Consider the following 25,821-nt stretch of genomic DNA (forward strand, 5'->3'; position numbering starts at 1 on the left):
TCCATTCTGTGGTGATGATACTTTTAGTCAAATTGATACGAAACTCGGGTGCTGCACGGCACCAAGTGTGACAAGCTCCGGTTTACAAACACATTTAATTTCCAGTCGGCTCAACTGTCACTGCGCAGTGAAAGGATTCCTACCACGTGACTGACCAACGGACGCTGTGACCAAGCGAGAACCAATCGGCGTGCTGCTAAGGTAAATCATGCATTATTCATAAGAAGAATTACAAAGGGTCCATTGAACCGCGTGCCACAAGAATGTACACAACACAATGCATTTTAACTGGAACTAGAAATTCCTGCGAGGAACAGGTGGATTTCTCAATGTCGTAGTGGACTTTCACACGTTATTTTGCTCCAAACTGGGTGAGTTTCGTCGATGTCGCGGTATTTCCTGACTGTTTATATTGCTGAGTTCATGTCATGTCATGTTGTTTCTTGTGATTAGAACATATTGTGGAAATTCTGTTTTATTTGAGAGTGATTGGCGTTGATGATTTTAACGAAACACCTGTCGTCTGTAGTGTCGAACTACATGTACATGATGTATACATGTACATTGCACTTTACCCTATTAATATAACAGTGGAAAACTTGTGATTTTTTACAAGTACATGTATGAACTTGTTTTTATATTGATGGTAATTTAATTGCTTAATTAAGTTAATTATTGTGATTCATGTAATTATTGTTTGTGGTCGAGCGACTTTTGTTTACATTCTATTATTTATCTAACATTCTCTACATTAATTAAGGGGGAAATTAATGTAAACTTTTGAATAAATAAGGAAATTCACATCTCGTTGGTGAACATGTTTAAAGGGAAGATTATCGATGCAACATTTGCAAACATCAAAAAATGAAATGATCAAATTATCACAAAATATCTTACTGGATTGTCAGGGAATGACGGTCCAGAGCATCTAAATCTTGGCTCCTGGTGTGCTGACATTTTCAAGAAAACTTGTATTTTTCCAACGCTGGTCGGCCAACCAGCGTTGGAGAAAACTGGCTTTTTTTTCCAAAACTGCTCCTAATTTTTCACATTCGATCCCTTTAAATGATTTCCAGAATCACAAATGATCAATTTGTTTTATTTCCATTTAAAAGTTAAAGGCATATACTCGTAAACATTTGCTTTTCTTGAATTTTGTTGATTTCCAGTAAAAACTCAACTTAAAAGTACAAAGATGAATGTTACTACGATCCTAACCAATTGAAATTTCAGCTCAGCTGATATTACACCTTTAAAAAGAAACAGTGAAAAAAAATGCACAATCTTTTGATCACAGAACGCAATTTTGTCAATAGCGCTCTTTATTTCCAAAAATCAGTCAGTTGACTAATCGTTGGAAATTGCCTACATTTCTTGATTTCTTCAAAATGACAGCAAGCCAGACGGAATAATTTCATGAGGTGTTAGTACCAATACGATCTTTAACCCAAGTAATTCCGATAATAATATGGTAGGTTACTTTTTGGATAAATGTAAACGGTCCTGATATGCCTTTAAATTTTTTTCTGATAGCGGCATGCTCCTTTAAACATGCATCCTGAGGTCAATCTCTGATCCTTTCTCCCAATAAATTCTTACTGCTTGACCTTTGACATAGTTAGTATTTCAGTTTTTTTGCCGGCTGTTTCTTTTCCAAAGGGAAAACATTCAAAATAAGAAAATTAAGTAAAAAATTAGTGCTTTCATCTGTATGCAAATTTTTCCACATAAAATCTGTCCATTGTTAAATTATTTGGTTTAAGATCTTTTGTCAAAGATTTTGAAAAAATGCCAAAATGTTGAATATTGAATACATGTTGTCAGATTTTGAAATAAGTTAACAGAAATGCGTACAACTAGAGTTTCGCGTTTGTTGAGTTACAAACGCAGAGTGGTCGGGCGGACAGCCTTTTCATTATTCACTGCCCAGTTAAGTTAGGAATATATGTTTATGTAGAAAAAAGGATCACGAAATTAAATCCCTTCAAGTACAATCAATGTTTCAAAAAGGTATCTTTAACGGTGTGATAAATTTCAGTAATCATTCTATGTGCACAAAAAGTTATTTCTGGCTTGATGACGTTATCAGTCAAAAATGGTTAGTGAGTACTGATAAAGTTCGGAGAGGATAATTTTTCATTGTAAAGTTAAAATAACGTATGAAACTATGGGAAATATAATTGTTTGTATTAATAACATCTAACTTCCGGTTTGATGACGTATTGATAACACCTAACTCCCGGTTTGATGACGTCACAGCATTAGAGATCCAAAGGTGAACATTGTAATGGATATCATTATTTGGACTTCGAAGATATGACAGGGATCAAATGATAGAATTAAATTAAAACTATGATCTTTTTCAAATTCTCCTTAAAGTAACTTCCGGTCTGATGACGTCATGAATTTGAAACCTTGTCAAGTTATCTGTGGTTAATCAGAGAATGTCAAGAGGCGATTTGGTAAAATTTGGACGGATGGTTTTACAATTAAAGAAGGGAAACTCTATTGTATGTGCCGATAGGGGGCGCCCTTTCGGATGATGACGTCATCACACGTTTTTTGCGTCTTGCATTCCTCACTTAACACTTTCATAATATATGTCTGTAGTAAAATCCTTCCGCTTTTGAGTTATATTCAGTTTTTATTGCACTTCCGGTAACACCGGAAGTAAAGGTCAAGCAGTTTTGCGTCCGGGAACACGAAATTTTTCCCACGGCATACTCTACAACCTCACAAAAAAACGAACACGATACTCTATTTAGTTCAAAAGATATAACGCAAACTATTTTGTCAAAATTTGCCCTTAAATCGCTTGTAATTTGATACCTGATGACGTCATGATGACGAAACAAAATTTATAACATCTTCGTAACATGGTACAAGTTCACACAAGGTTTTGTGATCATACCGTGAACCGTTCGTTAGAAATGCTGCTTTGTTTTGATGTCAGGCTAACGTCTTCATTTTGAATTCACCTAACTTTGACCTTCCGGTAGACCCGGAAGTAAAGGTCAAGCGAGTTCACGTACATGACATAAACTGTTAAGCGATTAATGGTCTATCTGATTACAGAATACAAACATCATTGATTGTTTAGTTCAAGAGTTATAGGCGAAAGTAATTGGTCACTTTTTCAGATAAAATCACTTGTAATTTGACACTTGATGACGTAATCATGACGTCAGAGTAATATGCACCACTTCGGTTGAGGGTCGAATTATATTGAAAGTTACAAGTTCATACCATATACCGTTTCAGAGAAAACCCATGGAGAAGTATTGTCCGGAAAAAAAAAGAAAGAAAGAAAGAAAGAAAGATTAATTGTAACAGATCCAAAGAGTGGTCGGGTTGTGCCCGACCACTCAATTACTACAACTTTATAATATTCAATTGCAGAGGAAAAATTGTCATGACTTTTCATAAAATATGTTTCCAAATGTTGCTTTACATTTTTTGTACTTTGCCTTAGTTATTTTAAATACTCAAACACATTGATATATTATTTGTTATGCATAAAGTAGGCCTTTGTAATAAAACTTTTTTTTTTCAAGGTGAAAAAACAAAATTATTAATTATGTCAAATTTATAGTAAAAACAACTCAATATCATGATTCACCCTAATAAATACATTTGAATGCAATTGAATATAAATAATTAATTTTAAAATACAATTTTACATTGTGAAATGCATAAGATTCCTTGTAATGCAATGCCCCCTTGTGGAATGGGAACAGCGAAGACAGAGGGACCACAATCCACCTTGGCTTCCATGGCAACACTTGGGTTTTCTATGCAGGGGGCAAAAACTGTTCCAACAACTGCTTTGGGCAATTATTCTGTGGTTGTCAGTAGGCCTGTGTCTTTAGGGTCGATAACAAAACCGACGTGGAAGTTGTTGTTCAAGAGCCAAACATCATGAATGCAAAATCGGTCCTGGAGAAGTTAAGGAACAGTTATGTCTTCCTGGATCTTGCGGAGGATCTGTTGTTTATTGTTAGGACTTACTTCCTGAATATGATTTGAGAAACAAATTCATTTGGTAGAAACAAAGGCCTTCCATCGGTGTAAAACAAAGAATGGAGAACAAACACTTTGACGTCATGAGCTTCTGACCTTCTGTTCTTGGAAAATGTAAGATCATTTGGATAATTTTTCAGTTGGCTTGTTTTTCTTTTGGGGTTTTTGCTTTGTTAGTTTTGGTTTGTTTTCTTTGTTTGTTGTTAAAGAATAAGGTATATCATGTATATATTGTTAATTAATATTTTAATTTTTCTAATATAGGTCGGCCAGGAGTTCACCCAGAATGCCTAGCAAGACTTACGCTCAGACCTCCCGGTCTGGACGATCAGCAAGGTCCGCAAAGTCGGCCCGTTCGGCAGGGCGTTCCTCCAAACAATCAGGAAATACCGGAGCCACGCGCCGGTCTTACAACACTAAGCGGCCGGCGCTGCCAATGCCGGTCAACAACCGCCACTGGCCAGAGGACTTTGGATTTACGATAGCCGGAGATGCCCCGGCTTACATCATCACTGTGACGCCCAACAGCCACGCGCATTCGGCCGGTTTACAACCGGGGGACCAGCTGGTGGAGTTGAACGGGACCACCGTCACGCAGCGGGGTGCCCAGGACATCCAAGCGATGGCGCGACAGTGTCCTACAGTCCCGCCGAGTATCGTGGTGGTCTCCTGCGTCAAAACTGTGGAAATAGTCCGCGATCCCAAGGGTCGTTTTGGGATGACGGTGATAGGAGCGGGGCCTGTTTACGTCGAGGTTGTCCAGCCTCACGGTGCGGCCGCGCGCGGCGGGCTGAGGCCCGGCGATATGGTCCTGGAAATCAACGGACTACCCATCAGACATTCGGACGACACGAAGGTGTTCGTCCAAGGGTCCAACAAACTCCGCATGCTGATCATTCCTGGTGCTGGCCATCAGAATGTCCGAAAGCTGGCCCAGAAGTTTGAGGTCCAAGCGAGGGACAGGTCCACACGGGCAGAGACATTCTTCAGAAAGGTGAGACACATTACTTGTTTTCCTGAACCAAAGTCCCAAAACCTGACATTTTTTTATCTTAAAACACAAGTTCAAGGACAAATAAAGACATAGATCTCCATGTCTACAATTGTGCATTCGACACTTGTCATGAAACCACAAGTTTTAGATGGAAAATGTCAAGTTTATTGGAAGTTTAAGGTCAAGTAAAAAGTAAGTTTAAGTTTAAGGCAGCTAGAGTAAATCTTTTTGGAGAGCAGACTAGCTCCTGGTCCATACATTATTGATAACGATTGCTGGGCACAAACTAGCCTACCCCGCTAGAATTGAACTATTGTCCGGCAGTCAATAATTTGAAATTGTAACTAAATACAGGCCTATTTGTTTTTAAGTCGATGTCTCATTCAAAAGTAAATGACTTTTTTATTGCCAGAAAAATAGCAATTTAGAAAAGGAATCTATTTTTTCGCAATGAAACTCGAAAATTGCATGTGGAACGACTTTTAAACCATGACTGCATGGTCATGCAATTGTGTGTGAACATTTTTTAACGGATCTGAAATATGATACCGAGTGACTTTATTGTTGTGTAAATTATGGAGAGCTCTACACGAACATGTGGTTGCCTTTCCAACTAACTTAATTAAATATCCATCAAGCTTTGAAATACAGCTTGCACATCAATTGATAATGTGGGGGCAATTATTGGGCGTTGGCCAAAGATGATGCAAAAAAGGGGTGGGGTGCCTTGTTGCTCAACAGCCAATTAAACCTTGCTTTTGAGTGAGTCATTTTGAGAAATTATCACGAGCAACACTGTTGATGATTTGATCAGATGAGAGATTTTTTGCATTTTACAGAGACTTGTAATGTTTTCTTTGTATGTTTAAAGGTAATGGTATAGGACACCATTTGCAAACAAGAAAATGGGTTTTCGCCGATTCAAGCAACACTAATACATTAAATCTTGAAACAGGTTTTACGAAAACAAAAATTGTGTTGAAATTTGGGCCCAGTAGATTTACTTTTCGAGAACACGGGGAAAATGTATCTTTATGATTTCTTTTTCTCGACACAAAGTATCTAAGTTTCCGATGGGTTGGTCCTAACAATCGTGACTGAGTGAATGATGGTAATTAGTCTTTTCTCGAAAATGACAACATTCTATAGCAGAATGATTTCACAGGATGCATATTAGTTACAATCAAGTCGGATATTTTTGTGATATTTTGTCACTTTTATTTTTGAATGTTGGCAAATGGTGACCATAAGTAACAATTAAGGGCCTACAACTAAAAGCTTTCAAAACCGTGGCCTGAAATGTTTCCAAAATTACAATTAAGGGCCTACAACTAAAAGCTTTCAAAACCGTGGCCTGAAATGTTTCCAAAATTCGCCATTCAAGTGCATGTACAGGAATGTCCACCATTTGATTTTGCATGTAGCAGTCAACAGCCCTGTTCTCCGAACGTCCATAGCGTAAACACTGATGGCTCAACCACTATCGATCACGAATGCTTCACTGCGCACGTTACAATAGAGATTATTGATTCCTCAAGGAGGGGTATAGGTTTGCTCTGACTCACTTGTTATAAAGGCAACACCGAGTGGTGTCTCTGACAACAGAGGAGTCAAATTTATGTGCATAAAAAAGCCTGCTGCCATTAGCTGGCAAGTAATGTACCAGTTGCATTCTGTGCACATGTGCAACAAAGGTTTTCTCAGTTTTGAACTTCCTGATATTAAATATCATGACGTACTTTGAAGTAAATTTTGAAGAACTGGTGGTTGGACATGTACATGTAGTTAAAGTTGGCGCTTGTCCACCAAAGTGTTTTGTTTTTCCTTCGAATGATTTTTTCCAATTTCAGGATATTTTTTTACTTTAATGTTGTCTTCCCTGTTCTTTTGAATACATTCGATTTGTATTTTCTGTTAATAAATTTTCACCTTGTCTGTTTTATTTCAACCAAAAAAAGCTCCTTTTTCCTTTTTTGGACTTCTGCAAACATCTGGGGAAAAAACAGTTTTGGTTTCGTATGGCTCTCAGTCCGTACTTTATCGATACTGATTGTTGGGCCAGAACCGGCCTACCCTGCGAGAAGGGAGTTATTGTTTGGCAGCCAGTAATTGGAAAAGTAACAATTCAATATACTTAACATTGCCCATTTTTTTTCAATCGATATCTCATTCAAATGAATAACTTTTGTTGGCTAGAAAAAGAACAATTTAGAAAAGGATTCTAGTGCAAGATACATATGCCTTTTGTCAAGTTTTGGCAACTGCAACGCTCCGAAAAAAGCCTTTATTCTGGGTTGCTTTTGGCATCTAATAATTTGAAAAATAATAAAGGAATTACATGATTTCTGTAACTTAGTGTTGGTGTATTGTTTCATTCAATGTCACACTCAAAAAACAAATAATATTTGTATTACTTGAATTTGAGGAATACACGTAAGTGACAATCGAAACAAAACTTGAACTTACATGTACATGAAACAAGTGTTTTCATGTTTGTGCTCTTCATATCATAATGTGCTACGAAAATGCTGAGAATATATGTCATTATTCATGTAAAATAATATGTGAGTAACGATAGCTGTACATGTACATCCATGTATGCCTCACTAAAAAAAGTACATGTGAATGCGTAGGCCTACTATAGGCTATGTGAACATACATGCATGTCTCAAAACAACTAAATTCATTGGCATGCCCCAAACAGTTCACAAGGTCTACAGACTAGTGAATTAAGGTTGTTACCGTAGTGACAGAGTCGTTGCTATGGCTACTGTACACTAGGGTCATCGCGGTTGACTGAGTAGTTTTGTCTGGGCTTGGTGCCTTGGGGTATGCAACCTTAAAGGGGTTGCGTTGCGCATTTAATTCTGGTCTTTGGAGATATTAAAAAGTGAACAGTAGAGTGCTTATGGGTTGGAGGTTAAAGTTTTGAACCATAACAATGAAGGCACAAAAAGGAAGGACAGGGCACCGTAATCTGTTATGACAGTTTCAAAAAGGAGAGAAAAGCAAACAGTCAAATTTACAAACTACATTGTACGATCAAAAGTAGGTCATCCAGTGTGAAAAGGAGATTGACTTTACTGCTTAAAATCACTTAATTTTAGGCTACAAATTAAATACATAGAATGGCAACATTTTAATGCGCTGGAGAAATATCAGATTTTTTTTCTGAAAACAAAATCTGAGGAGGCGTCCACAAAGGAACTATTTTTACACAAATGAAATTATTTTCATTACAAAGTAGCTGATAATGTAGTAGATTATTAATTTAAAAAGTTATAAATTTACAAGTAAATATACTTCAAACTATTTAGTTTGGGGTTTAACTTTTGGTGGGACCGAACTGGACAGTTTAACAATCTTTAGGACAATAAAACTTTTAAGACTAAGCTAGGGCCTTTAACATGATTAAGATCATTTACATTTATCCCTAAAGTAACCTACGTATAATATTATTGTCAAAAAGCTTACACATGTACATGTACCTGGATTTAGGGTTACTATAAGAACACCCCGTGAAATTATTCATCTGGCTTGCTGTCAGAAGAAGAATTTATCAAGAAATTTAGACATTTCCAATGATCAGTCAACTGACAGAGTTTTGGAAAAAGAGAGTGCTATGAATGAAATCGTGATTCGTGATCAAAAGGTTGTGCATGTTTTCTCACTGTTTTCTCAAAAAGTGCAATATCCACTGAGCTGAAACTTCAACAGGTTAAGATTTGAACATTCTTCTTTGGATTTTGAGTGTTGTTATTAGGAACAAACAAAATGCATTAAAAGCAAATGATCTGATATGCCTAGGCTTGATACACTACTGAATCACTTGCACAAGATACACAAATGTTACCAAGAAATGAATAGGCCTGCATGCACATTTCATTCTGCAGTGTATGACTTGTAGGCCATCAGCCTGGGGGTTTGGTCAGTATCAAATCAGGGCATAAATGATTATAGTGCGCATGCGAAAAGGTATACCGCCCCTAGAGTGGTAACAAGCATTTTGATGGACATTTTGAAAAAAAGGGTGATTACACCTAAAAAGCTGCCACCGCTGCAATGCTATCACATATTTTCCAACTCTGGATGTGTATACCTTGCCAAAAATCGCTATGACGATTATTCCCCTCATTTGATACCGGTGGCCAAAATTTTGGACCGAGGCTGATGGCCTATTGCAAACGTCTATCAACTTCAATTTCTTTGATCAAAGAATTGATACTTTTAATTTAATTTTTATTTTGTATACATATGCATTAGAATTCATACATTAGGCCAAAAAAATTAAAAATTCTGCTTCCGGTTACCCTACTCGCCCTATTTTGACAGTCCCTACCCTAATTTTTTTTTGGGAAAAATAAGGAAAATAACCCCAAAAACCATCAATTACTACCATTTACCCCCCCCCCCCCAAAAAAAAATCCCTACCTTCCTACCCTATTTTCAAATGCCATATGTAATCAGAAGCAGAGCTATTTTTTTTCTTTGGCCTTTAAAAAACAGTTTACAACTTGAAAAAGTACTTATCACAAAACACATTTTTGCGGCTGAAATGAAACAAAACCGTCGAACACAACGAGGCAGACTTTAACATTATGCTCCGCATACCCACACAACAAAAATCAATTTGTTTTACCGGTATGTCCACCGAATGCAGTACTAAACTTAATTAGTGTAATGAGTCTACATAGAGGAACTCAGACTGATCATTATTCCGCACAGCAGACTACAAAGCCACGAATAAATTAAAACGCATTTGATTAAACGATTGCTCGGTCTCTCCGGTGAGCCCAAATGATAACCAGTGGCTACTGTTGCTATGGCAACTATACAACAATGGCAGCAGCTGGCTGCGTGTATAAACATATTGCTCATTTTTAGGAGTGGTCGTTACAGCGAGAGTAATTTTGTCAATACGTGTCATCTGCAGTAACAAGCATTGTGTGCGTCAGTGCAATGAAACCGTTAATGGCTTTACGACAGAAAACCTTTATATGAGATTTTGAAGGGGTTTCTAATGGAAATGTTTGCATTATAATTTTCAGAAACATAAGGAATACAATTTTCCGCAAATTTTCAACTTTGTCTCCTGCTATTCATATTTAGCTTCATATTTTATAAGAAGCTTTTAATGCTCACACCAAACCAGTACAAACTAGGCGGGCACACAACCAGAATAAAAAAAAACACATTTATAATTTTTACGCTTATGCTTTTTGACAATGGGGGGCCAGTTTTTTTCGGGGGGGGGGGGGGCCCTGACCAAACCTCAAATAAGGATTCCTTTTAAAGGCATATAGGTTCATTTCCATTTATCCCAAAAGTAACCTACCAAATTATTATCAAAACCCTTGCTTGGATTAAAGACCTATCAAAAAACTTACTTGGATTAAACTAGATCGTACTGGTACTAAACACCCCGTGAAATTATTCCATTTGGCTTGCTGTTATTTACAAGAAATCAAGAAATGATAGGGCCTTGTGACGGTCAGCAACAAAATACTTATTCCAAAAAAAAAAATCAAAAAAAAAAATTGACTTTTATCGCACAGCGGACGTGTTCAATTTTTGTTAAAGCTAAACCTTCACAGTATTCAAAGAACATTAAATTTCAACATTTATTATTATTATAATTATTATTTTTCAGTTGGATGGTGTTTTCTATGACGATCCCCTGAGGAAGGACGCCCTCGTTTCCCTTCTGAAGCAATATGCCAAGGACAAGAGGGTGGATCACTTCGGGCGTGCCCTGGCCTCGCTACTGACCACGCCCGCACAGAGACTGCTATTTGAAGACATCAGGTAATTGACCATTCTGTCTGTTAGCCCCGCCCAGATTCTGCCCCCCCCCCAAGTTCTCGGCCATCGAGTGACGAAAAATTATGAAACTCCGTACATCCATAGAACAACTTAACATAAACATACTCAAAAAGTATCTTGACTATAGGTCATCGGGTTTTAGAATTATGGATCATTAATTATTCATATACACCAATGGTAATTCTGCTCTGCGTACACTACGTATGTGGGAAATTATGCGCCGGAAAATGTTTTGCTGCGCAGCAACCCGTGGTCCAAATTTTATATTTTTGGCATCAAAAGATGCACAAGACTCGAGGCTAAAAAGCAAGGACAGTGCGAGTCGCAAAATTTTTTTTTTCAAGAATATCTCGGACAAATTTGAGAGGGAATCCCCCCCTGGCCCTTTTAGGGTTAAGAACAGCCATACATTAAGTGCTTACACCATTTTTGTTTACTTATGTTGTTAGTTCTATTACCTTGGATTTGCTACAGTTTTATTTTACCAGAGTGTGGATTTTATAATAAGCAGTTTATAATTTGTACTGACTTTGTTTTTAATTGTTTCTTGAGGTCAAGTACGTACATATATATCTTGATCATACATTGTATTATATTAGTACAAAATATTAATGATAAAACACAGTTGTTGAGAAAAACAATGAAAATTCACTTTAAAATAAAAGTCTCTTTTTCCTTTCTTTGTCTTCGTAGAATTTTTGTCCCTCCGAAGCACCGAGCGAGGTTTGATTACCTCGTCAGTAAAGATCCTCCAATATCCGGCAAAAGGTTTGCGTTTGTTGTGCTTTGTTTCATTATAGTTAAAGTCTGTCACTTGTCAATATAGCCCATCAGGGTGGCGTTTGGATTGAAACGAATGAGACTATTTCTATTTCCCTGGATGGAATGCCAGGCCATAGTTACTCCATTTGGACATCTGCAACCTCTGAAAAAAGGCTCCTATTTGAGGTACATGTATTGTTGTACTTCGAATGCACAAAAACTATCACCTGACTTATTAGTGGGCTCAAATAATTCAAAATTTGTAAAGTGTTTACTAAAATAAACAAACAAACATGGACAAAAATAAACCTGGACAATTTTTTGTTTGTTTTCTGATGTCTCATAGAAAAGCGAATAAACTTTTGCACTGCTAAGAAAAGCATATTACAGTATGAAAAGTACATCTTTAATGTATTCTATTTCCTAGCCAATTTTGTTTCAATATTAAGACTCAGTTTAACATGCAGTTTTACAATCTATTATTCCTTTAGGGTTATTCAGATTGACCGCAGGGGCGGCTCCTTTGGATTCATGCTGGTCGGCCACAGTCCCGTCATGATAGAGTCCATCGACCCCGGCGGTGCTGCCGAGAAGGCAGGGCTGCGCCCTGGTGAGCGCATCATGCGACTCAACGGGCTGGACGTGAGGAGGAAGACCCATGATGAGCTCATCCTCTTGCTGAAGGGTAGCGGGAGTGCTCCCACGATTGCCGTTGAGTCCGGACCGACCATGCCTTCAAGTGGTTAGTACTTCCTCTTCTCTGTCAGTCACAAAATTGGTTTCGCATGATGTCAAAGGGCTTATAAGGGCATCTTTTCACTTAAGATAATAGCAAATTCTTTATCAAATGGCATGATGGGCACTACCTGTTATCATAATCGTGCCGGCCTGGCTTTGGCTGTTGGCTCAATGTTTTCTCAGAGTTTTTGCGCCCATCACAGCTTTGAAGGCTTGTCTAATACCTGGTCCCGATATCCCTGCTTACATATCAGAAAATTCTATGCTTATTGTAAGTGCATTTAACGGATTAGCGAGAAATTTTAGCTAAATGCGCATGCCTACCTCCCGTAACTAGGAATTCTGTGCTTAACAGGGCTAGCACATAATTTTGATGCTAGAGTGGTTAGCACATAATGGTGATCTTAAGGGTGGAATTTTGTGGTTAGCAGCATAAAATTGGTCCCTGATGCCTAGTACAATGTACAATTTTTGCTTACTACAACTCATTTTTTTTTGTCGCGGACTTGTGCACTGTATAACTTTTTTACAATGTGTCATAAGTTGTCATGGAATGTATGTGACAAAATGCGGCATACCTGAAGTTAAACTGTTGTATGAAGTTCCTTACAATCAGCTGCTGTCTTTTATTGTTGTGTGTTTTATCATCATCCTTTGTCTTGCAGGTTACTCCAGTGCTCCGTCAGTGACCACCCGCAGCGTGACCACGGCCAGCGAGGTGTCTGCCATCTCCAACTGGCTGTCTGAGTCGGCTCTGAGTAAAGGCACCGTGGATGAGCTAGGGGACGTCAAGACCGGCCCCATGTCTAGGAAGGACCTGTACGCAGTGGGCAGGACCTTCAAGGAAATGGTGCGTTCTTATTTACAAAAATTATATAACATGGTTTGAGAGTGGAAAGTCCATATTATTATACCTCATACATATTCATGATCGAGAGCCGAGTTCTCATTGGTCCATTTACAATCACGTGTCAGCCTCTAGTTTTGTTGTGTTGCGCAGAGGCTCAATACGCATGCGTAGTGGACTATCGCACTGGTTAGTCTACTACACATGCGTTTTACGAAGCAATCGTGGAACTAGCACCTGGGGGTAATGCACACGCGCGAACATCCCCCTAGCAACATGTGAATATGTATTATTATGAGTATAGCAAAACAAAGAAAACATGGCTTAATTAGTTTGGTTGGAAAGTCCATATTAGCTCCTGCTGAGATAATATTGATTATCAACCCTCAAACTATGTTTTATTTGTATATTTATAGCTCTTCTTGTTGTTCAAAGTTGACAAACTTGTTCTTAAGTTGTGCTATTTAAACTGTTGGCAAAATTGGTTTTGCAAAACGTGAAGCAGAAAACGAAGATGGCGACACCAGTGTTGGGGATTTTTTCCTACAATTTAAACTTTCTTTTAATATCTAAATACAGATGGAACATCATCTTACTGGCCAAGAAAGGAAAATGGTGAAAAGAGCTCTGCAGGAATATCACCAATGCAGGTAAGGCATTGGAAAGTCTTTTTAATTCTGTGTAGTGTTTTGTAAAATGCCTTTATAGTAATTGCCTTAACTTATTGATACTGATTCAGGAGTGGGGCCTACCCTGCGAGAATGGAATTATTGTCTGGTAGCCAATAATTAGAGATTGGAAAGTAATAATTCAACAACCAAAGATTAGCTGATTCTTTGGTCAATGTCTCATTCAATAGTAAATATTTTTTTATGCTAGAAAAAGCAATTAAAAAAAAAAAAATCTTGAAAATAGCACAGGGAACACACATTTAAAATATTTCTTGATTTTTATTTTTTTTCAGGAACTTGGATGGGTTGATCGTGGAGCTGTTCCCAGTTCTGGACACCAACGCTAAGAGGACGCTGTGGCCGTACATCATTCAGATCCTACCAGAGGAGGAGCAGGAAGTCTGCAAGAGAAAGGTCATCTACCTGATCGACAGGCACGCTGCAGGTAAGTCTGGCTCGCGGAAAATGCAATGAACTCACTAGAGCTCTGTTGGTCAAGCCTTGGCATAGGCATTGGAAGTAGGGGAGATTGGATGGCGGGGGTGGTGGGGGGGGGGGAAATCTCCCTCTACTTTTTAACTGTTCAAAAGCCTGCTTCCATCTGAAGGGCTGTGAATGGAAATACTGGTATATTATTTTGTATTTGGTACTTTAAGTATTTGCAAGGATTAATTGTGAGACACTAGTTAAACTGAAAATGTGTGTTCCGACATTCCTGGGTTGAATGTGTCATGTTCAATTCACGCAGAGTTAGCAAAGCCGCGGAACTAATCCTCAGTTCCCCCAAGCTAGCCATCAAACACGGCTGAGCAAAACAAGCAGTGTACACGGACGTCACCGTCATTGGGACCAGTTTGACTAGAATTCCCAGCGTTCGAGCCAGATTCGCTTTCACTGTGCGTTTGCAAGGAAGTCGGGCTCTGGTAAAAGCTAGGGAACTTGAGATTCGTCAATTGAAGACGAAATGAGAACACAGGAACATCGGTGTACAAGATATCGGAATTCTCCCTGGCCTGATGATGACGCATCACGTCAAGCCCGGTTTTGAAACCTGATGATTTGCCGAAGTTGAGGCCGGTTTCTGCAAAGCCAATTTACACAGACATTGTCGAAATGGGGAGATATGTGGATTCTGCAGTACAGGCGAGCGCAGACATCTGTGGGCTTCTTACATTGCCTAGTTCCCAGACCCATTTTCATAAAACTGAACGGTTCTTGGATCTGGTGTGCTGAATTGTAAACACATGCTAATGAAAAGATGTTTTCACTGTCTGACGTAACGCTGCACTGTTGCCAACCTGCCTATTCAACAAATTTTATGCTCGATTATTTGAAATATCACGTCCATTTTAAATGTTGCCTGATTGATTGCTAACAAGCTTGAGAAGATATCAGCTGCATGTATCTGAAATTGAATGAAATACAAAATGCTGCAGGTTATTCTAATTAACATTAATGCTAACTAATTTAAGAGTGGATCAGAATTGAGGAATGTTATCCATTTCACGTGCAATCGCAATAACTGGTTTTGAACTGGTATCCGGTTTTGAACTGGTATAACTGGCTTTAAAGTCACATAACTGGTTTTGAACTCGTATAACTGGTTTGGAACATCTATCATAACTGGTTTTGAACTGGATAATTGGTTTTTGAACCAGTTAAACCAGTTCAAAACCAGTTTAAACTGGTCACCAAGTTCCAGTTGAACTGGTTTAAACTGGAATTTTTACCTGGGACTGCGTCAACCTGACTCGCCATTTGTTTCTATACATCTTCACAACTGTGTCCAAGAAGACATTTACAAGCAGACTTGAAATTGCCTTATTCACCCGCTTTAACATATAACCCCCCCCCCCCCCCCCCCGCATGATCTAACCACTCCCCCTCCCCCTTAACAGATGCCGTGTACGGGTCAAGGGGGCAGTGGTGGGCGCGCCCCTCCAACGAACACCCCGACACGATGCTGTCACGCAACTATTCCAAATCCAACTTCAATAAGACTGCTAGCTACAACGTCGCGCCCACCAACGGGGACGTGATCTTTGGCAGACGAGAGGATGAATTCCAGTCAGGTGATTATAAGATTAAAAAAGGGATTAGGAATTTGGATAATCCCTCAAGATTAAAGGCATATAGGATCATTTGCTTAACATGAATGTTGTTCGTTTCCAATAATAACACCACTTAAAATCCAAAGAAGATTGTTCAAAACCTAACCTGTTGAAGTTTCAGCTCAGTAGATATTACACTTAAAACGGTGAAAAACCATTCACGACCTTTTGATCAGGAAACATGATTTGGCCAATTGCACTCTTTATTTCCAAAAGTCAGTGTTGTAGTACTCGTACTCGTACTCGTACTCGGAGGTACAAGTACTCGTACTCGGCAACCTAAGTACTCGGCAGTACTCGGTACTTGGAAAAAAAGTACTCGACTACAACACTGCCAAAAGTCAGTCAATGGATTGATCGTTGGAAATCACCTACATTTCTTGATTTCTTCTAAATGACAGCAAGCCAGACGGAATAATTTCATGGGTTGTTTAGTACCGGTATGATCTTTTATCCAAGTTAGCTTTATGATAATAATTAAGTAGGTTACTTTTGGGATAAATGCTAATGATCCTATATGCCTTTAATCAAAATTTCACAATCAAGATATAAACCATCAAAAATAAAATACCAAGAAAGCCAAATCTATTTAAAAAAAAAAGAGTTTTGAGCTTGTTGTATCCAACTTCTAGTCCATTTTTTACAAGACAAGAGTATGATATTACAAGACAAGAGTATGATAAAGCATTGTGCTAACTGCTTCGTTAACCATTGCATGTGACTTAACATTTGATTAACACCCATTGTTACAGTATCAGACGCAACTTTGCTGCTCGAGCAGGACCAGTATGAGCGAGCTAGACGACACCGTCGATCGTTAGACTGTAAGTTTATTGATGTGTATGAGACCACATCTTACCGGGCACAAAAGTTAATTGGTGGGGAGTGTTTCCAAGTGGTTAGAGTGCGCAACTCATGATCAGAGGGTCAGGGGTTCGAATCCAGCTGCTTGGAATATGATTTGTCCATGAGCAAATCCGTGGACAGAACTTTAAAAATGGTGATTGCGTTCAAAATTCCATAACTTGGAAAGTTCATGAGTGATTTGAATTTTTCTTGTACTAAAAGAAAGCGCACCAATTGGGCTTTCATGTCCTAGATTTTGAAAGTGCTACAGGCAAACTTTCAGTCCAAAATTGGTCCTGCCATTTGGGTTTTGTTATTTTTTTTGTAATAACCGCAAACCTCATTTCGACCTTTGCTTATCTTATTTTTCCAGAACGTCACACGTGTCACATTTGTTTATATTTTCAATGTTTACTTTTGCTGAACAATCCATGAAGGCACATTGTTACCTACCTTTGCATTGTTTCAATCTATTGCCATGACGACAGATGATGAGCCACCCAAGTTGCTTAGCAACAGGAGACTAGACCATTCTTTTGGGGGATACTCACTTCGCGATCCAAGTGTAGTCTCAGGTAAAACAAAAAACTAAAGCAAAAAAAACAAACAAATAAACTCAAACAAACAAACATACCAAACAAAACCAAAAAACCTGTTCTGTATCAATTTTTTCCAAAGGAATAAATCAATTTTCGCCTTCAGTCACAAGTTGTGAAAATCAAGAACTGACTACATTGTACTAGAAGAAATTGTGTTCATGTACTGCCATTTTTATCATGTTTATATTTATCCATAATTGCGTGTGATCTTGTATAGAGACTCTTCCATACTGTCATTAAAATGAATGCCTGTTGTTGTATTGTGCACGTAATTTTTGCATGGCAAACTCATACTTGATCATGTAATTGCATGATTGACTAACAATTCACCATGCTCATTCCTAAATTATGCATGACAGGGCTAACATCCGATCGCAGCCCAGAGGACAGCGCCCCCGACTCGTACCCCTACCCATCATTCCCCGAAACTCCCCAATACCCCCGCCGGCCGCGATACTCGCGGCAGAACTCGCCCGACGAGTACACCCAGTACGAGGACTGGCTGCGATACCAGCACCAGTCGCGAGGTGAAACCCGTGACGTTCCCAGACAGCGGTTGCCCCGGCCCCGCAGTGTTGGTAATTTGCCAAGAGGCCGAAGGGATGAACGGCAGCAGTACGGTAGACCGCACCGGCCCAGAACGCGCAGTGTCGGGGAGGAACTGCATCCCCGATACGACGACCAATTCTACGACCCGCAATACCCCCCTCCCATGGCTTACTACTACGGCACCGGCCCCAGGATACGCGGCCACAACGACGTCCTCACCGGCGACCCTAATGTTTATCCCATCCCACGAGATTATCCAAGGGATTATCCAGCCCAGGATTATCCAGCCCAGGATTATCCAGGGGATTATCCGGGGGATTATCCGCCTTCTTCCCCATCTGATGAAGGTAATTATTATGGATCTGAAGATCTTCTGTTGTACTAAAACCTGATGGCTTTGTTTGGTTTGAAACATGTTACTAATAAAGAGTGCTTTGCTAATTACTGCCAACATCTTTTTTTTTGTACACAAAGTCATTTTTCAAATATAAAAAAGTGACTTATGGCATATGGCCAAAAAAAATAAGTCTCCGGTTTCTGGTATGCGCGCGCGTCGCCGTAGCCATGCGCGTCGGCAAAATGAAAAAGTTTTTTTTTCAATAAAAGATGATGTCTCAAAACTGCCAAACTCACTGGTTTGACTGGAATCCTGCTGCTGCACAATTTTAACGTGTTTTTAGATGGGGTTATGATCGAGAATAAGCTTTATGTGGCCTCTCTGGACTCCCATATATTTTCACTAAGTTTAGTCGGGTACCAATTGCAGTCCTCAGCCGACATTTGAAGCAAAAAAAACAGGTAAAAAAAAAAAAAAGCCGCGTCGCCACACCACTTTTTGGGAAAGCTCCATACCAGAAACCGGAGACTTTTTTTTTTGGGCCTATTCTCACGTTTTTTTTTTTTTTTTTTTAAGTGGACTTTATAATTCACTTTAAGTCTCGATCAAGTTTTGGTCAATGATTGGTCTTACAAAATTTGATTGGTTTTATTTCATCATTCAACAAAAGCAGGGTCAGAATTTTGTAAAGCAAAATATAGACAATTTGTAAAGAATCTCTAAGTTAGAAGAGATGCTAAACTTGGTTTCTTCAGATCTGGGTCGCATAAATTTTGTACCTTCCAAAAAGTTCAAGTTCAAAGAGTGGTTAGTTGTAACCATTGTCTTAAGGATTTTCCGGAAACATGTTTGGTGCATTTTTAAAAATTATTATTAATGACTGTTCCCATTAATGCCATTGAAGGGTTTCAATTAATCATTCGGTTGTAATTTTTCAATTTTTAAACTCCCCTCATAATTTTTTGAATGAGGTTTTGAACCATTTATTGTTCTAAGACCATGTGATTGTTGGAAGTAGAAGTTATATTCATTTGTCTTTGGGGTTTCATGTTGTCTTGTAACTATGGTGACAATTTGCCTGCATAACCGTGGCCTTTGTGCTTGTATCATTCTATCAATATGATTTCATTTTTTTTTTTAAATAGGGCTTTTTATATAGAATGAAAAATGATGCCTGAACAATCATCCTTTGTGTAGTACCCTTACTCTTGTTTTACACAATTTTACTGCTCACGATATTTGTACGTGTGCCTTATTGTCATGATTCTACGACGTTTTTCATTGTGAAAATATTTACATGTGTTACCACCCTCGTCATTCACACGTGTTTGCCATGTGGTGTGATTTATTATTATTTTTCCCACATATTTGTGTTTCACAAAAGTATTAGTTTGATGTACATAAAAAATGTCACCGACACCACGAAGTAACACTCCAAGTGTTAGACCATATTTTATTCGGTTTTTGTTTTTTTACATTTATCATTATTCATCAAGGTCTACCATTGTACAAAGTTTCAAAGCTTCAAGAGCTTTACTTTAACAATTACGCTAATTATCAATGGCAACTTTTGCGCGAGAGTGTTGTTCTAGAAAGCGTTCAACTAATAGATGCCGTTTTCTCCGATTGCTAGTTTTTACTGGTTTGTACATGAGTGTTACTTCGTGTCGTCACTGATGAATTTGTAAAAGAACTAAATTTCATAGCACGGTGATAGTTCACTCAAACTTTTGGATTCTTATGTGTATATATTTGTGTATAATATAAAAGCAATTGATGCAGTAAGAATATTTTTTTCAGATTTGAATGAAATACTTGTTTCTATTGTGTCAAAAGATTGAATATGGGTTCAATTGTTCAAGAGAAAAGCTGCGTACGAATTTGCATGCACACAGTGCGTACCGGTGTTTGTCAGAAGGCACTTCTTGACAACGACTTATTGGAGGCCCATTCTCACAGACGCTTGCCTTTGGAAAACATGGATATGGACATTAGTGGGGTTTTTTTTGCACAAAATTGAACAATTTACATGGGTATAGCAAAATGCGATGTGAGCTCACAAATGAATAAAGGCTATATTTTCTCCTCCACAAGTTGCTGTATGATAAATAACTGCCTTGCTAATTTGCCGGAAATGTAGTTTTTTCTAAGGTTTCTATTAAAGCATAGTCCTATAAAAAATCATGTTACGTGCGGCACATTGCAAGAAATGCAAAGTTGACATTGGTACAAGCGTATTTAATTGTTTTCTCCCAAGTGAAAGCCTTGAAAGGCATTATCACTTGCTTTTCATGCATTTTGTTCATTTCCAATATTAACACCACTCAAAACTCCTCAGAAGAATGTTCGAAACCTACAAACATGTTGAAGTTTCAGCTCAGTGCATATTGCACTTTTTGAGAAAACGGTGAAAATTTGCGCACAACTTTTTGAACACGAAATACAATTACATCCATAGCAGTCTTTATTTCCAAAAATCAGTCAACTGACTGATTGTTGGAAATCACCTACATTTCTTGATTTCCTCTAAACAAGCCAGACGTAATAATTTCACAATTTGATTAGAGCCAGTACGATTTTTAATCCAAGTATTTCTTTTTGAGAATAATTTGGTAGGCTAATTTTAGGATAATGCATATGATCATGCCTTTTATAAGCTGTTGCCAAGCGTCCGTGAAAATTGGGCCTTAAATGGTTATGAGTGCTGTTAACCCCTTTTTGGTAATTTGCGGAGGTGATGGTGTGGACTCACATATTCAGATATTTGTGCTGGAATTAATTGATTTAAAAACAAAAATCAAAATCATCAAATTAAGAAATCTGGTAGAAATTCTTGTGGCTCCATTTGTAATACGTATATTTGGAAAGAAAAGGTACATTGTGAATGTAAAGGAAAAGTAATATGCTGCAAATCTCAAATTGTGATTTGTTTTCCCAAACAAATAGGGGTAAAGGAAATAATTTTATACATGTAGAAACAAATTTGCTCCCTCATCATCAAACAAACAGACAATTTTTACTCTATTTTTACTACTCTTTAACAAGAATACATTGAATTCACAGAGTATGAAGAATAAGGTTTTCAGTACCTTATATAACTTGTAAGAACCCCCCCCCCCCCAATTAAACCATGTTCGGTAATTTCCTGAGCCAAGATGCTTTTGATTTCAAAAAGAAGTTCTCAATTTACTGCAAAGGCAGAAAATCAGATCATGGATCACATGATAGAAAAAGGAATGCAATTTTTGTAGGCTTCAAATTATTGTTTTAGTAAAAGTGTCAGAGATCATGAAAAAAAATCTTATAAAATCACATCCATAAGTTTGCACTGGCCAATAGGGAATAGAGAAAATCACGTGAGCATTTGTAGCGTGCTATGTCACAACTTGTAATTTGTGGTGTCTTATTTCAAACCATCTACGTACTGTACATACATGTAATTTTGAGGTAAAAATGGATCAATTTATGGAAATCTAATCATTTTAGTGATATATTAAAAAAAAGAGGATAATTTAATTGTTCTGATAATTTGTTAATCATGGAATAAAAAAGGACAATTATTTTTAAAAATCTCCATCATTTGTCATTTTTGCTCCTTCGGATAAAAGTTTTTGCATTGCAAATCTAACTAGAATGTGTAGTTATAGTGATTCATTAGAGGTCCAAAATTGTACTATGTAGATGGTTTGCATAAGACATCACAAAATCATTTCCTTTTCACATATATTTTTGCTGTTCTAACATTTTGCTTTGGTGTACAAGTGTTTAATTTACATTTTTGATCTTTTGTTTACCTTTTTGGGTAACGATGTACAATTAATGGTCCAATTTGTTTGATATCACATATTGTTCAATCCTTTTTCTTTGTTATGTGACTCTTTTTGATGACTAGAATCAAAAGGTGAATATCATTTTCTACAAATTAATTTGGGTTTGTTTGTAATGAAACTCAAGTTTTGAAAAGTCGTGACTTTCAGCTTAAACCTGTGGTGCATGTATAGAAACCCCACAATTCATTTTGCCTTTGTTACAAATGATTTTGTTTTATGCAAACCATCTGAAGGAGGTAGCCAGTTCAGTTCTGATATTTATAGGGCTGGTATAGAACTCCGTGCACAAACAGATGATGGCGCTGTTCGACCAACCATGAGTGTTTGGAGCGTACCGCGAGCGCACACAGATTCATGCATGCGTAGCGTGAAATATGCAAAATTGTTGTCTGGACTTGTACAAACCTTCCGTTTGTGCACAACAGTCAAGACTGGACCCAAGCATTAAGGAAATCCCCCCCCCCCCCACCACCAAAAAAACAAACAAACAAACTAGTAACCTAAGTCCATATAGATCTAAAACATTGTACTCCATGAACATTTGAAACCGCATAGCCATTGATCTGACTACTAAACGCCTGGGCGCACTGCGGCTCGACATTGACTTCTGGTACTTGCTTGCTAAAACTGCTCTTTGTGCAACTAAATCAAAAATGGGACTGTCCAAATGTCTCATTATAAAAGATAAGGTGTTGAGATTGAACTGGCTGCAGAACCTCGGGTCTCATAGTACATGACTTGGCCTTTAATGCTTGGCTTTCCTCCCTTTTTTTTATTCCTTCTTGTGTTGGCAATAGCTACATCGGATGCACAACCACGAGTTCTACACGGCATGTATTTGCCTGGATTTAGCGAAGGTAAGAGTTTTTATTGGTCCACTAACAAAAACACATTTGACCTTCATATCATTATTCCTCAAAGTGAGCACATTTGTATTTATCTCCAAAAAAACTTGAATGCTCGATCCTTATTGGTCGATCCATGGCAACAACAGTGTGGTGTTATCCCATATACCACAGTCCAAGTTGCATAGCGCACTATTCTTAGATGCGCGCCATTCCTGCTGCAAGTAACCGCTGAAATGCCCATGTGCAGCATGCATGTTCCATCTTGACTGCGTCATGAAGAAAGCATATTTGTGGCGGCCATAAACTTAGTATGCAAGAATTGTACAAAATATATAAAAAAATAAAAATAAAATCTGTCATGTAGCTGGAATAATAGGTCTTTTTTCAAATGACGTCAATGCCACGTGCATCGGCATTTTGAGCGTCAATTTGCATAACGCGCATCGGCTGCGTCATATTTCGAACACATTTCGAGCAACAAGTGCGCGTGTTTGGAACATTTTCAACACTGTGCAGTGCGTGCTTGATTGCATAAAATATGCAGTTGCAGTTCTCCTACAGAGATGGCCATCTTTGAGAGAATTTGTAGAATGAGAGCATCAGTTTAAGTGACACTGTGCTTTGAAAAAGGAAATTGTTTCCTTTGTTTGAGATAGTGCACTAAATTCACATTGATTTATTTCTGCAAAAATAAACTACATTTGGAGTGGTATCTGCTTCTTCAATGCTAACCATTTATTTTAATAAGGGAAAATCCTAAAAGGCAGGTCTGGTGTATAGTCTCTGTTTGAAAATCTCAATGCAACCGATCAACCTAATATTGGATACAGATTTGTGAATTTTGACCTTTTTGGCTTTTGTTGAAGGGAAAAAGTGTACTTTGTGTTTGAAGTACCTAATTGAGAAACATTTTTCATAATTAGATGTGCCTGCTGTGCTGTGCTGCCCGTTACCCTGTTATGCTGTAATGCATGTATTTTGCATGACTGTAGTTTTTACTTTTGCAACATCTGCTTCAAATTTAGACATCAGAAATAACTGCAAAATTTCAAGAGAACATATTGACCCAAGATGCTTTTCCACAATTGTTGATTGTGGATTGCAGCTTGATGCATCAATTGAAATACTTATAATACGTTGTTTCTAGTCCATCCCCCCAAAAACTTTGAAACAAGACTAGACTTACCTACTCAAGTTGCATCTTGAAGTCTCAGTTAAGGATGTTATACTCAGTAGTGACTCTGTCAGTCATTGAGTGACTCGGGGAGTCAGTCAATGACTCGGTTAGTCAGAGGACAATAGCCCGGCCCCTCAGTTCCAACAATAATGCAATCTTTATTTTAAAGTGACGCAATAATACCAGTGACAAAATGTGAAAATGCAAGTTAACCAAACTAACAAACTGTTCAGTTGCATGATGTTGCATGTTTTCCTTTATCCCTTCCCATACCCCCCCCCCTTTATTCCATCAACTCCTAATTTTGCTCGACGGCTCTGTAAAGGCGAAGATGAGACAGATTTTACCGACTACCCTTCTGTCAGTGAGACTTCGTACCCCCACCAGCATCATTCAAACCCCGCCCACCGTAAACCGCCATCCCATCATGGTAGTAAACCTCCGTCCAAGACACGCCCCTCTTACCCCCTGGAGAGCGAAGCCTTAGGGCTCCATTTGGCCCCCCAGCCTGGCCATGATAGACGGAAACGGGGCAGTCTGTATACTGTAAACCCTGAACAACTTGAAGGTAAAATGCTTTGTGACAAGTTCAAGTAGGAGGCGTTTTTGTTCCCATGAGTACAAGTACATGTATAGGTACAAGAAAATATACCCACAGTATGAATACGTGTTCAAGTACGAGTACATTGTATTAATAATAAAATAAAAATAATAATAAAAGAACATTTGTAAAGCGCCGGTATCCGCCTAAAAAAGACGCTCATGGCGCTTGAGGAGAAAGTCAAGTTAGGATTGTGTGTTGTGAGAGTAAGCTTGTTTGTACAGGTGAGATTTTATGTTTGTCTTAAATGTTGTGATGGATGGAGATGATTTGATAGCCAGAGGGAGTTGGTTCCACACTCACGCTGATGCTGCAGTGAAGGATCTGTCACTCCAAAGAGTGGAGGTACTGGGCTCGTGAAGCATCATGAGCTCACTGGAGCGGAGTCCGGTGCGTGCTGTTGAGTACGGGTGGATGAGCTCGATGAGATACTCCGGCGCATTGTTGTGGAGGATTTTGAACACGAATAGGCCAAGTTTGTATTTGATTCTGTATGATACTGGAAGCCAGTGGAGATCTGCTAGTACAGGAGTGATGTGAGAATGTTTACTAGTGAGAGAGATTAGTCTGGCACTGATGTTTTGTAGTCGCTGCAAACGGTTTAGTTGATTTAGGTTAATGCCATACAATAGTGAATTGCGCATGTCAATTTCAATATTACTCACGAGTCAAAGCAAATTTCAATGGGTACACGTGTTCTCAAAGCCAAAGTTCTTTGTCATGAGTACTAGTACTGGTACATTTTTTTCTTGCAAGTACGAGTACAAGTACATTCTCATGAGTACGAGTACACGCATGAGTACGACAAAATGTACTTGAGTACAAGTTCGAATAAGAGTTCTACAACACTGTTGCACGATTGCTTTGTTTTATGCCAATAGGATTATTTGCATATTTGTAGGCTTTTATTCCAATTCAAAAAAACAAAGTCTACCGAGATTGTGTAAAAGTGGACATACTGCTGGTATTCTTATAAAGTAGTGCTGTCACATGCTTAATCTTTTTGTCGTGAAATACCATTTTGCGAATTTTTTGGTAATCGCAAATGACTGTTGGCATTTTATGCTA

The 25,821-nt window shown here is 38.4% G+C and overlaps 1 protein-coding gene across 5 annotated transcripts in view; it reads left to right on the plus strand.

Annotated features, from left to right (window-relative positions):
• Positions 1 to 254: 254 nt before the first annotated feature.
• LOC119735024 (delphilin-like) overlaps positions 255 to 25,821 on the plus strand; it is a 34,869-nt gene continuing 9,302 nt past the window's right edge. Inside the window, exons 1-14 of one of the 5 annotated variants that reach the window (XM_038208706.1) lie at positions 255 to 371; positions 4,285 to 5,014; positions 10,665 to 10,819; positions 11,531 to 11,605; positions 12,091 to 12,341; positions 13,003 to 13,187; positions 13,764 to 13,834; positions 14,149 to 14,300; positions 15,754 to 15,927; positions 16,719 to 16,790; positions 17,301 to 17,387; positions 17,771 to 18,307; positions 22,925 to 22,984; positions 24,478 to 24,720. In XM_038208706.1, the coding sequence (XP_038064634.1) occupies positions 4,307 to 5,014; positions 10,665 to 10,819; positions 11,531 to 11,605; positions 12,091 to 12,341; positions 13,003 to 13,187; positions 13,764 to 13,834; positions 14,149 to 14,300; positions 15,754 to 15,927; positions 16,719 to 16,790; positions 17,301 to 17,387; positions 17,771 to 18,307; positions 22,925 to 22,984; positions 24,478 to 24,720 (2,770 nt within the window). In that variant the 5' untranslated portion in view covers positions 255 to 371; positions 4,285 to 4,306. Of the gene's footprint in view, positions 372 to 3,953; positions 4,135 to 4,284; positions 5,015 to 10,664; positions 10,820 to 11,530; positions 11,606 to 12,090; positions 12,342 to 13,002; positions 13,188 to 13,763; positions 13,835 to 14,148; positions 14,301 to 15,753; positions 15,928 to 16,718; positions 16,791 to 17,300; positions 17,388 to 17,770; positions 18,308 to 22,924; positions 22,985 to 24,477; positions 24,721 to 25,821 lie in introns of those variants that run through there. The other 4 variants (XM_038208705.1, XM_038208707.1, XM_038208708.1 and 1 more) reach the window with 4 other exon arrangements.

The sequence above is a fragment of the Patiria miniata genome, unplaced genomic scaffold (genome assembly GCF_015706575.1).
Source record: "Patiria miniata isolate m_02_andy unplaced genomic scaffold, ASM1570657v1 HiC_scaffold_28, whole genome shotgun sequence".
NCBI lineage: Eukaryota > Metazoa > Echinodermata > Asteroidea > Valvatida > Asterinidae > Patiria > Patiria miniata.